Genomic DNA, 13,262 nt, shown 5'->3' on the forward strand with positions numbered 1-13,262 from the left:
GGTGATGGGAGGATCTCCGATGTGAAGTTAATTTCATTAAGGCAGTCTTCTGTATTGGTCTAGATATCAGGGAGCTGGTCCAGACTCTAAAAATGTCGGGATCCACCCAGATGCCTGGACCAGCAGCCTTTGGAGCCTCATAGCGAGCCGCTTGGAGACCGAGCCAGCCACTCCTGCCCCTCCACAGCCCGGAGCTCCAGTGAGCACTGGAGGGGAGAGCAGAGTGGGATTCTGACCGTCACCACTGTCTGCTCGGAGCGAAACGAGAACTGAGCGATCAGCGGTCTTTGAACGCTCAATTCTCGATCTTTGAGGAGGCGGAGGACAGATGTTGCATCCACCTAGGTTTGTGTAATGTTTTTTTTTTTTTTCAATCCCATACTTCTCTTTTAAAACAGCAAATGTTCACTTTGAACTGAAAGAAAAACTGAGACAAACCTTTAAGATAAACCAAGATTTTAATAATGAGCGAAACCCAGCCCCTCCCCCAATAATAGCATCAAATAGAAGGTGGTCACAGCCCATTTATGTAGCAGCGTCCAATAGAAACATGTGGCTACAAAGAGACCAGTGATTTTCATCAAGTATTTCGGGACATCACAAGCTGGATGCACAGAAAAAAAAACAAACGTTGATCCGATAGTTACATGAAAACTTCTGACCTGGAAAGGCATTTGGTAAATTTTCACTCCGTAATAAATATGTTCAGATTGTCCGAACTTCAAACTGAACTCCAGGCAAATATACATACATGTCACAGGCAGCCGTGACACTCATCATTCATGACACGCCTTGAATGTAAACATTCCGCAAAACAGTTCAATGAATGGGGTTAGATCCCCTTTGGAGCAGCTCATTGATTTGCATTTCATCTGTGTATTTACACAATTGCCTGGAGACCAGCTTTACGCATTTCTTATTATAAATATCCATCATTGGTGAGTTTCAATCACATGATCAGAGAGGAGGAGGAGCTGCTCCAACTCCCTCCTGCATGAACCTGACACAGAGATGCATAGATGTCTGGACTTGTGCTGAAATCTGGTATATAGTGTATGTAGAGCACAAACTCCTCATTTATCAAAGTATGGAATGAAAGAACTACGAGTCTACAGCAACCAATCAGAGTCATAATCCCCCCCCCCCTTTCATCTGCCGAAAGATGACAGATGAAATCTGATTGGTTACCAGGGGCAATGCAGTTCTTCTACGGAGATGTGAACTAGTATTCTAGAAGTATCGGAATCTCATCACTAAGAGCTCAGTAGTGGATATAAATACTTAGGGAAGCTTCCAGGTTGGATGTGGCACCAGCAGGAGCTTCCAGGTTGGAGGCCACACCAGCAGGAGCTTCCAGGTTGGGGGCCACACCAGGAAGAGCTTCCAGGTTGGGGGCCACACCAGGAAGAGCTTCCAGGTTGGGGGCCACACCAGGAAGAGCTTCCAGGTTGGGGGCCACACCAGGAAGAGCTTCCAGGTTGGGGGCCACACCAGGAAGAGCTTCCAGGTTGGGGGCCACACCAGGAAGAGCTTCCAGGTTGGAGGCCACACCAGGAAGAGCTTCCAGGTTGGACGCCACACCAGGAAGAGCTTCCAGGTTGGACGCCACACCAGGAAGAGCTTCCAGGTTGGACGCCACACCAGGAAGAGCTTCCAGGTTGGACGCCACACCAGGAAGAGCTTCCAGGTTGGACACCACACCAGGAAGAGCTTCCAGGTTGGGGGCCACACCAGCAGGAGCTTCCAGGTTGGGGGCCACACCAGCAGGAGCTTCCAGGTTGGGGGCCACACCAGGAAGAGCTTCCAGGTTGGGGGCCACACCAGGAAGAGCTTCCAGGTTGGGGGCCACACCAGGAAGAGCTTCCAGGTTGGGGGCCACACCAGGAAGAGCTTCCAGGTTGGGGGCCACACCAGGAAGAGCTTCCAGGTTGGGGGCCACACCAGGAAGAGCTTCCAGGTTGGAGGCCACACCAGGAAGAGCTTCCAGGTTGGACGCCACACCAGGAAGAGCTTCCAGGTTGGACGCCACACCAGGAAGAGCTTCCAGGTTGGACGCCACACCAGGAAGAGCTTCCAGGTTGGACGCCACACCAGGAAGAGCTTCCAGGTTGGACGCCACACCAGGAAGAGCTTCCAGGTTGGACGCCACACCAGGAAGAGCTTCCAGGTTGGACGCCACACCAGGAAGAGCTTCCAGGTTGGACGCCACACCAGGAAGAGCTTCCAGGTTGGACGCCACACCAGGAAGAGCTTCCAGGTTGGACGCCACACCAGGAAGGGCTTCCAGGTTGGACGCCACACCAGGAAGGGCTTCCAGGTTGGACGCCACACCAGGAAGGGCTTCCAGGTTGGACGCCACACCAGGAAGGGCTTCCAGGTTGGACGCCACACCAGGAAGAGCTTCCAGGTTGGACGCCACACCAGGAAGAGCTTCCAGGTTGGACGCCACACCAGGAAGAGCTTCCAGGTTGGACGCCACACCAGGAAGAGCTTCCAGGTTGGACGCCACACCAGGAAGAGCTTCCAGGTTGGACGCCACACCAGGAAGAGCTTCCAGGTTGGACGCCACACCAGGAAGAGCTTCCAGGTTGGACGCCACACCAGGAAGCGCTTCCAGGTTGGACGCCACACCAGGAAGAGCTTCCAGGTTGGACGCCACACCAGGAAGAGCTTCCAGGTTGGACGCCACACCAGGAAGAGCTTCCAGGTTGGACGTCACACCAGGAAGAGCTTCCAGGTTGGACGTCACACCAGGAAGAGCTTCCAGGTTGGAGGCCACACCAGGCAGCAGTTCTTTGGCCTGTGTTTTGTATAATATTGAAAAGCCCCTTTTCCTGGCTCCAGTTGAGGCACTGTTGGCAAAGTTCATCACAGACACAATGAAAGAAGTTTGGCCCATGGTTTGGTTGTCCTCCCTGAGAATCTGCCTCATTACATGAGAAGTTCATTCCCAAAGGTCCCCATCTGGAAAAGCTCCATCCTATGGCGTCTTCTCCTCATCTTTGTCTGTCTTCTCCTGATTCCAGTCTTTCAGACCCTGCGGTAAGGAGGTGTCTTCCTCAAAACTGCCCGTCCCTTCGACGAAGTCTTCATAGGTGGACTTCTCAGCAAACGGCCGGGGGCCCAGCAGCTCCACCATGTCTGATTTCTCCAAGACTTCCTTCTCCAGCAACAGCTTCCCAACCTGTGTGTGACAAAAGCCAGAGGTAACCGAGCCGTATATGAATAAGCTGAGCTCCAGACACAGAAAATACACCAAATCATCCGACTCTCACCTTCTTCTTCCTTTCCATCCTGGCCACCTAAGGTCTTCCCCTTCTCTTTCTTTCTCAGCTTCCCTCTGTACTCTCTATACCACCTTACACTTTATTCTTTTAAGTTCCATCAATATTTTTACTGCATGAAAAACCTCCCGTGCTGATCTAACTATCCTAATATTCAGGGTCTCAAACCTCAATAGTGATCAAATATAAAACTATTATTAAACCAAAAAAAATAAAAAAAATTCAGTTCAAGAGAAAATATTATATATATATATATATATATATATATATATATATATATATTTATATTATAATTAATATAATATATATATTTTCTATGGAAAAAGGAAGCCACTAACCCTTACATGCATACACCCATCTGTGTTACAGTGAATACAAAAAAAATATTTATAATCTTTATATAATGCAGCGCTACCACAAAAAATGAAAATGTAATAAATATTTCGATGCCATACATGAGATATATATTAGAAGTAAAGAGACAGCACATCTCGTATCTTATGTATGGCGTCCCAAGCTCCGCCCAACGTGATGTCACTGCCCACCTGATGCGTTGAGTCTAATCGGCTTACTCAAAGGTTCTGAGAAAGCCAATGGTGGCAACATGTTAGCTGGGCAGTGACGTCATCCCGCTGGGTGGAGCCTCAGATGTCATACATGAGATACGAGATGTGCTGTCTTTTTCCTTCTAATATGCGAGTGTTTTTTCTGATTTTTAATAAAACTTGATAAAGTGATCTGCACTATTGTGCTTTCTTCTTGCTTTTCATATGAATCGCGTAACACCGAGGTGTTAAGGATAGAAGCTGGCGAACAAGTGGCGCAGTGTCCCTATATAAATAAAGTGCATTTGACCTCCTTCCTAGTGGGGTCCAGTTGAGGACACCCAGGAGGTGGGGTGACTCGCGTCTCAGTCACAGTCCCACCTTCTCGCTTCTTCAAATGAGGTGGGGTGAAGGGCACTGTGCGGATTAAGTGAAGAAATCTTGATGTTTTCTGGGACTTCACATTCGCTGGAAGGTGGATGGGATCTCGTGATGAACTGTCTTCACTTCATGCATTTTATTTGATATGAACTCGATTTGATTATTCATATTTTGTTTATTTCCTTACATATAAGAAATAGTGATAGAGGATTGACAGTCAGTGATCACGGACTCTGTTCATTCAAAAAAGGAAAGAACCTGTAAATGACAGATTTACCAACTCCTTCCTCCGCTCCCCATCCTGACAGATCCGGGACATGGCAGGGGACCAGAGGACATGGCGGGGGACAGGAGGAACACATGGAGGGACAGGAGGGGGATGGAAGGGGGACCGGAGGAGCACGGAGGACATGGCGGGGGACAGGAGGAACACATGGAGGGACAGGAGGGGGATGGAAGGGGGACCGGAGGAGCACGGAGGACATGGCGGGGGACAGGAGGAACACATGGAGGGACAGGAGGGGGATGGAAGGGGGACCGGAGGAGCACGGAGGACATGGCGGGGGACAGGAGGAACACATGGAGGGACAGGAGGGGGATGGAAGGGGGACCGGAGGAGCACGGAGGACATGGCGGGGGACAGGAGGAACACATGGAGGGACAGGAGGGGGATGGAAGGGGGACCGGAGGAGCACGGAGGACATGGCGGGGGACAGGAGGAACACAGAGAGGAACCAGAGGGGGATGGAAGGGGGACCGGAGGAGCACAGAGGACATGGCGGGGGTCAGGAGGAACACCGAGAGGGACCAGAGGGGGATGGAAGGGGGACCGGAGGAGCACAGAGGACATGGCGGGGGACAGGAGGAACACAGAGGGTCTGGAGGGGGATGGAAGGGGGACTGGAGAAGCACAGAGGACATGGCGGGGGACCGGAGGAGCACAGAGGACATGGCGGGGATCAGGAGGAACACAGAGAGGGACCAGAGGGGGATGGAAGGGGGACCGGAGGAGCACAGAGGACATGGCGGGGGACAGGAGGAGCACAGAGGACATGGCGGGGGGACAGAAAGAACACAGAGAGGGACCAGAGGGGGATGGAAGGGGGACCGGAGGAGCACAGAGAGGGACAGGAGGAGCACAAAGAACACGGCGGGGGACAGGAGGAACACAGAGGGAGAGGAGGAACACAGAGGGAGAGGAGGAACACAGAGGGAGAGGAGGAACACAGAGGGAGAGGAGGAACACAGAGGGAGAGGAGGAACACAGAGGACATGGCGGGGGACCGGAGGAGCACGGAGGGGGACACTTAAAAAGAGAAGTTAGGCCAAAGCTTGTTTAGTCATACTTCTCTTGTGGGTTGTAGATGTGCACTTACTGTTGCTCTCCTGTGACTTGGAATCATATGACAACAGGCGAACACTTCTGTTGGCTGATGTCACAGAGCTGCTCCAGCCTCCCAACAATAAGGTCAGGACCCTCCCAGATGCCTCACCAGTAAGCTGGCTCAGCCTCTCAGTACTCTGCTGAAAGTCTGAGCCAAGCGCTTCTGCCCCCTCCACAGCCCGATACTCCAGCGACAGCTGGAGGGGCACAGTAGAGAGCGGTAACCTATAGTCACCGTTTGACGGGGACCCGAGAAGTGAGTGATCATTGGTCACGCGATCGCTCATTCTCAGGTCTAGAGCCGGCTGGGAATCAATGCTGCAGCCATATAGGTGCACACGCGCTCTTTTTTATTCCCGCACTTCTCCCTTGAGAGCTGCATGCAATTGTGACATGGAATCGGGGGTGGGGAGAAGACACTACTGCATTCCATTTACATTTCGTAACAGAAAAAGTGAGGTCTTCCTCCTTGGTGTGCAAAATGTACACTTGTATCAACAGTAATGCCCTTCATCTGCTCAGCGAGGCATCCGATCCCTGTCTGCTCCGCTATGCAGAGTGGACACAGCCTGTTCTTCTCCATGGGGTGGTTGGAGGCAAATGGACTGGTAGTTTGTTTCTCTTCAACTGTCATCTGATCCACCAGACAAATGGGGAACGTTTTTCTCCATCTGCCGGTTTTTAGCGGCCCGGATCAGATGCTGGCGGATCTCTGCTGACATCTGCCACTCCATAGAGAGCTATGGAGGGTCTGCCTGAAAAACCGACAAGTGGGACCCGATCAGTCTGTCAGTGTGAAAGGGGTCTAAGCTAAGGCATTCATCAGGCCACTTATAGGTCTTCATCAAGGCAAGTACCATCTGCCTGTGCTGCTCTCCTGGCCCTTTCTACTCACATAAACCTGCTGGTCCTGCTAAGCCAAACCAGATTTATTCATTTACTCCACACAATTTGCTGCTCTGGGGGGCCTCAGGTACAGCTTCCTCCCCAGCTAGGGGAACAATGAGGAGCACAAACGACACAAGACTAGCAGTCAGAGACGGCAGTGCCTGAGATGATCTCACACTGCAGATATACAGCTATGAGTCTACAGAACAGAGGTGTCTAGGCAGCAGCCAAGTGGCAGGAGGTGCACTGCTATTTTTCAGGAAGAATTTGAGATGTAGGCAAATTGTTCAGAGTATTGATCCTGCACAGCTAACATTTCCATATGTTCTGTAAGTTCAGGGCTACTTCAAGGATCAGGTTTAGGGGTTCTGTCCAGGTCAGAGGTCAGAAACTGTAACTTGTATGGCCGTGATAAATGGATAACCTGTGCACTAAAAGGTCATCTGTGCTGAAATCTCTGGTGCCGAAACTTCCACTCCAAAATACAACCGGCCAAGGAGGTGATAATGAAAGTAGAATTCCAACTGACAGACGCAGTTTAGGGTGGAGATCTCATAGGATATGAATTATTATATAGGAGAGTAAAGGAAGTAAATTGTTACCTTCTCCACCTGATCCTTGCAGCGGGTCAGCAGCTCCATGGTTCTGTCATAGGCGGCACTGATCAGGTCTCTGGCTTCTTGGTCAATAAGCTCTGCTGTAGCTTCACTATACGGCTTATCAGCCAATGTCTCCCCTTGGCGGGGGATATCGAAGGACACCTGACCCAGCTTCTTGCTCATGCCAAACGTTACAATCTGAAAAGGAGGAGAAGTGTTGGTGACACCCAGCCTAACATACAACAGATTCCTGCTTACTAGTCCTTAGATGCAACGATTGCATTACATTTATTTTTTTCCCCACTTCCTCTGCCCCCCCTTTATTCTTACCTGGTGATCCTCTCCATAACACAGTTCCTGGTTTAGAGTGACAACACGCCCTCACTGTACTGTGCCTATGCAGGAGCAGCGTTGTCACCCTAAGGCAGTATTGGAGTACTTCTATCATCTCAGTTACATTGATACAAGCCATCTCTGGAAAACACAAAACACCCCCCTCCCTCATGTTATAGAGAAGAGAGGCGTCATTCTGTAGTCTTGCCCTAGGGTGACAACGCTCACTCACTGAACTATAACTATGGAGGAGCAGCATTGTCATCCTAGGGTAGGACTGCAGAACAATCCCTCTCTTCTCTAAAACATTCTCCAGAGATAGCTGGTAACAATGTAACTGAAATGAAAGAAGAACGGCCAAAGCTCTTTTGGCTATACTTGTCTTATAGGTCATAGGAGTGCACTTAGTTTTGCACTCCTGTGACCCAGAATCGGCAGACAGGGGGCTAAAGCCTATTGGCTGAAGTCAGAAGGCCAGTCCAGGCTCTGCAGTGACCCTGACAATGTCGGGATTTGCCCAGATCCATGGACCAGCAGCTGGCTCAACCTCTCAGCATGCTGCTCAGAGCCTGAGCCAGCTGTTCCTGTCCCCTCCACAGCCTGGTCCTCCAGTGAGCACTGGGGGAGGCAGAGCAGAGAGCCATAGACTGACTGTCACAGGCTCTCCAAATCCCAAGAACTGAGCGATCAGCAGTCTTTGATAGTTCCGTTCATGGTGTAGTAGAGGCAGCATGCAGCATTGGATTTATGCTGCCTCTATATAAAATGTTTTTTTTTTCTTTGAATCCCGCACTTCTTTTTTAATGTGGCAAAGAACACTGGAAGTATTCAGCTTACAAGATTTATGGCAGGATCAAAAGTCATTTTTTTACTTATACAGATTTAACAAAACACTTTCAATGGTATATTTAACAGAACAAAACTGAGAAATAAGAAGTTTATTGTTGGAGTTTACACTTGAAAGAAGCGCTTTGATTCTTGTACATGCTAGAATGAGGAGTGAGACTGTCCGGAAACAGAAAGACTCGCCCCTTAGAAAGACTCCAAGCAGAGGAGAGAGCAGTCATACATACATTTGGGGATGAACCAACGGTAGCCTGTACTACAGCCTCCAATAAGTACTCCTATGATTAGTGATCCTCACCAGTAATGATGGGCTCCTTTGTGTTGGGATCGAACCCGCCAGGAAGCCGTCACTGCACACCGACAATCATAGGCAGCGAGGAATTTCCTGGGCCGCAGCTGCACATACAGACGCTGCCTACGATTGGCGGTGTGCAGTGCCGGCTTCCAGGCATGTTCATCCCGAACACGCCCGAGCCCATCACTACTCACCAGGTACCACCCAGTGTGCGACATGTGCCTCAGTCTGAGTAAAACCAATACAAAAAGTATATATTTCCTCGCAGCTGTCCTCCTCACCTGTGAATACGCGGTATGCGTCACCTTCCTCAGGTCGTCCTGCGCCCCAGTTGTGATGCGCCCAAAGAAGATCTGTTCTGCCACGCGGCCTCCCAGCATCATGCACATTCGGTCAAATAACTGCTCTTTGGTATACAGGTACTGCTCCTTGGGGAGGTACTGGGCATAGCCGAGGCCTTTACCACGAGGAATGATGGACACCTAGACAGAAAAATCACACCAGAGGGAAGACATGAGAATTATATCCCAACAAAGAGGAACTGAGAAAGACAAAAACTGCCCCAAAGAAAAATAAGTGCAATAAATGCCAATTCACATAAAAGCTTTGCAGCTTCAGACAGTTATTTCCTCCAATCACTGAGCAGATGGGAAGACCATGCAATAATAAAAGCCATCTACAATACAATGAGCTCTGGCCAGAGGCCCCCATACATTTTTATGGACAAACATTATCCTTTCTTATAGTACCAGTATAATATGTGGCAGTGGCGGCGTGGCACGGCACTGAAACGCACCACACCACGCCCCCCCCCTCCCCCACTTACCCATGGGGCTGTGGTGTCCTCTCCTGGAGTGCGGGCAGCGGTCGTGGCGGCTCCGGTGTCTGCTCCCCCAGCTTCCTCCGCTGTGTGCATCTCTTCTTCCACCAAAGCAATAGGCATCCAATAGGATCGCCTGACACTTTAGCCAATCGGGAAACAGGTCTCGCAAATACTAATATCTGAATGTCAGGTGAACACGGGTGGTATTGGAGGAGAAGGATATGAATTGTGATATAGGCAGAACATAGTGATGCCGGAAAGATCATTTTATGATCTGGATTTTTTTTTAATTCAAAATATATTTATAGTCTGTTTCTAGTCAAATATGAATGGTGAAAACCTGAACATAGAGGTACGGATGAGGGATGAGGGAATTTCTCTGCAGATTACCTTTAGTAAAGGATCCGCATGTTCCAAAAACCAACCAACCACAGCGTGGCCGGCTTCATGATAAGCCACTGTGCGCTTCTCCTCAGGCTGAAGGACCTGAGTCTTCTTTTCCAATCCTAAAAACAGAAGGCCAATGTAAGAGAATGAATGCAATTCTAAACGCATTGTTTTTTTTAAAACAACAAATATGTTCTACTTACCTGATCTGTGTAATGGTTTTGCATACAGCAGCCCCGATCCCTCTTTTTTGGTCTCCCCCCCCACTGCTGAGTGCCCCCATAGCAAGCCGGATTCTGCATCACAGAAGGATTTTCACCCTCATGCATAGAATGCACGAAGGTAAAAAAACAAAAACTTGTACCCTCAGAACCCCTTCAAAGTGGCTCTAAATCCTTATTTTTCTTCGCTTTAATGCATTCTATGCATTAAGGTGAAAAACTTTCTGTGGTGCAGAAGCACCCCCAGCAACCCCCCCCCCACCCCCACCCCCCTCGAATTCTTACCTGAGCCCGATCTGATCCAAAGACGTGCACAAAAGTAATGGCTCCCAACAAGGTCTCCCCCCTCACTGGGCAGATTGATAGCAGCAGGACAATCAAACAGGGGGGGGGGGGGGGGGGGGGGGCAAGCCCCCCTCCCTGTGTCAATAGACGGAGACAGGGCACCTCGGCAATGAGTCTGCATGGGTGCCCCCACAAAAAGTGGCAATGGGGCACTTGTAGAAGAGGAGCCTGAAGTGCCGGCGGGGGACCCCAGAAAAAGGAGGACCGGGATACTCTGTGCAATACCATTACATAGCGCAGGTAAGTATACCATGTTTGTGATTAAAAAAAAATAAAATAAAAAAGCTTTAATGTCACTTTAAGAAATCAAATACCTTTGACTGTGCTATTAAAATGTTGCTCTCCCCAGGAGCCTGCACTCACTGTATCCGCTCTCCCCGGGAGCCTGCACTCACTGTATCCGCTCTCCCCGGGAGCCTGCACTCACTGTATCCGCTCTCCCCGGGAGCCTGCACTCACTGTATCCGCTCTCCCCGGGAGCCTGCACTCACTGTATCCGCTCTCCCCGGGAGCCTGCACTCACTGTATCCGCTCTCCCCGGGAGCCTGCACTCACTGTATCCGCTCTCCCCGGGAGCCTGCACTCACTGTATCCGCTCTCCCCGGGAGCCTGCACTCACTGTATCCGCTCTCCCCGGGAGCCTGCACTCACTGTATCCGCTCTCCCCGGGAGCCTGCACTCACTGTATCCGCTCTCCCCGGGAGCCTGCACTCACTGTATCCGCTCTCCCCGGGAGCCTGCACTCACTGTATCCGCTCTCCCCGGGAGCCTGCACTCACTGTATCCGCTCTCCCCGGGAGCCTGCACTCACTGTATCCGCTCTCCCCGGGAGCCTGCACTCACTGTATCCGCTCTCCCCGGGAGCCTGCACTCACTGTATCCGCTCTCCCCGGGAGCCTGCACTCACTGTATCCGCTCTCCCCGGGAGCCTGCACTCACTGTATCCGCTCTCCCCGGGAGCCTGCACTCACTGTATCCGCTCTCCCCGGGAGCCTGCACTCACTGTATCCGCTCTCCCCGGGAGCCTGCACTCACTGTATCCGCTCTCCCCGGGAGCCTGCACTCACTGTATCCGCTCTCCCCGGGAGCCTGCACTCACTGTATCCGCTCTCCCCGGGAGCCTGCACTCACTGTATCCGCTCTCCCCGGGAGCCTGCACTCACTGTATCCGCTCTCCCCGGGAGCCTGCACTCACTGTATCCGCCCTCCCCGGGAGCCTGCACTCACTGTATCCGCCCTCCCCAGGAGCCTGCACTCACTGTATCCGCCCTCCCCAGGAGCCTGCACTCACTGTATCCGCCCTCCCCAGGAGCCTGCACTCACTGTATCCGCCCTCCCCAGGAGCCTGCACTCACTGTATCCGCCCTCCCCAGGAGCCTGCACTCACTGTATCCGCCCTCCCCGGGAGCCTGCACTCACTGTATCCGCTCTCCCCGGGAGCCTGCACTCACTGTATCCGCTCTCCCCGGGAGCCTGCACTCACTGTATCCGCTCTCCCCGGGAGCCTGCACTCACTGTATCCGCTCTCCCCGGGAGCCTGCACTCACTGTATCCGCCCTCCCCGGGAGCCTGCACTCACTGTATCCGCCCTCCCCAGGAGCCTGCACTCACTGTATCCGCTCTCCCCAGGAGCCTGCACTCACTGTATCCGCTCTCCCCAGGAGCCTGCACTCACTGTATCCGCTCTCCCCGGGAGCCTGCACTCACTGTATCCGCTCTCCCCGGGAGCCTGCACTCACTGTATCCGCTCTCCCCGGGAGCCTGCACTCACTGTATCCGCCCTCCCCGGGAGCCTGCACTCACTGTATCCGCCCTCCCCGGGGAGCCTGCACTCACTGTATCCGCTCTCCCCGGGGAGCCTGCACTCACTGTATCCGCTCTGCCCGGGAGCCTGCACTCACTGTATCCGCTCTGCCCGGGAGCCTGCACTCACTGTATCCGCTCTCCCCGGGAGCCTGCACTCACTGTATCCGCTCTCCCCGGGAGCCTGCACTCACTGTATCCGCTCTCCCCGGGAGCCTGCACTCACTGTATCCGCTCTCCCCGGGAGCCTGCACTCACTGTATCCGCTCTCCCCGGGAGCCTGCACTCACTGTATCCGCTCTCCCCGGGAGCCTGCACTCACTGTATCCGCTCTCCCCGGGAGCCTGCACTCACTGTATCCGCTCTCCCCGGGAGCCTGCACTCACTGTATCCGCTCTCCCCGGGAGCCTGCACTCACTGTATCCGCTCTCCCCGGGAGCCTGCACTCACTGTGAAGAAACTGAACTATGGCTAGTGTGCGAAGTAATACATGTAAAAAGGTAAAAACAGTGCAGTGTTGCTTGTGCACCCCATGTGACAGGTTAGCAGAATAAGCGACACTCTGCAGCAGAGCCACCGCTCCTCTGAATCAGGAGTAGCCAGCTGAGCTGGTCTGGACTTCTTACACAGACGCCCCCTGGGGGCTGCTGCTGGAACCGTTTCAGGAACACCCTGCTGGGAAGAGGCCCCACAAGAGACTGGAACACTCGGGAAGTATCAGATCTTCCAGTTAGACAGAGAACACTTTCCTGGGTTGGTAAATAGACCCAGAGAATCTCAGGCTAGCTTGGAGAACCTGCAAACTTAGAATAGGAATGGGTAACTCTTCCAGCCTTGTCCTTGGGAACATGCCTTCCCTGACTGCGCTTCTTTCACAAATCACGATTTCATACAAGTAAAAGATACGAGACGACTTTACAAAGTAATATACGGATATTTCACCAAATTCTCACCTCCAACCACACGTTCAATGGCCTGCTCAAAGTTCTTCGCCTGGACAAACTCACCCAGGTGCCGGGCTGCGATGAGGGCGGCCTCATTGCACACGTTGGCAATATCGGCACCTAAAATAAAGAAGAGAACGTCATGGTTCAGAAAAACAAAGCAAGAGAAATCGATCGCAACAAT

General features: G+C 52.0%; 2 protein-coding genes across 3 annotated transcripts in view; both read right to left on the reverse strand.

The window, feature by feature from the left end:
* Window positions 1–439: 439 nt before the first annotated feature.
* LOC143926797 (uncharacterized) lies at window positions 440–2,932 on the reverse strand. Of its 2 annotated transcripts, none has more exons than XM_077450853.1 (2): window positions 1,988–2,932; window positions 440–1,957 (listed from the first exon to the last, which is right to left on the reverse strand). In XM_077450853.1, exons 1-2 carry the CDS (start codon window positions 2,930–2,932, stop codon window positions 1,262–1,264), a joined length of 1,641 nt encoding a protein of 546 aa, XP_077306979.1. In that variant the 3' UTR covers window positions 440–1,261. The 2 variants fall into 2 exon arrangements, with proteins under 2 accessions (XP_077306979.1, XP_077306974.1); XM_077450848.1 differs by having other exon boundaries at window positions 440–1,537; window positions 1,568–2,932.
* LOC143926814 (mitochondrial inner membrane m-AAA protease component AFG3L1-like) overlaps window positions 2,765–13,262 on the reverse strand; it is a gene marked incomplete at its 5' end in the record, with an annotated part of 29,959 nt that continues 19,461 nt past the window's right edge. Inside the window, 5 exon segments of the mRNA XM_077450859.1 lie at window positions 2,765–3,184; window positions 7,085–7,279; window positions 8,837–9,037; window positions 9,769–9,884; window positions 13,088–13,198. Of these exon segments, the coding sequence (XP_077306985.1) occupies window positions 2,981–3,184; window positions 7,085–7,279; window positions 8,837–9,037; window positions 9,769–9,884; window positions 13,088–13,198 (827 nt within the window).

Source organism: Lithobates pipiens, unplaced genomic scaffold, assembly GCF_037356315.1.
Source record: "Lithobates pipiens isolate NorthernLeopardFrog02 unplaced genomic scaffold, aLitPip1_a1.2 Scaffold_10, whole genome shotgun sequence".
Taxonomy (NCBI): Eukaryota; Metazoa; Chordata; class Amphibia; order Anura; family Ranidae; genus Lithobates; species Lithobates pipiens.

Coding starts and splice junctions, on each gene's coding strand:
- LOC143926797 (XM_077450853.1), bottom strand. CDS start 2,932: ATGAGGCAGATTCTCAGGGAGGACAACCAAACCATGGGCCAAACTTCT. Junction 1,958..1,987: donor TTCCTGGTGTGGCGTCCAAC/CTGGAAGCTCTT, acceptor GTGGCCTCCAAC/CTGGAAGCTCTTCCTGGTGT.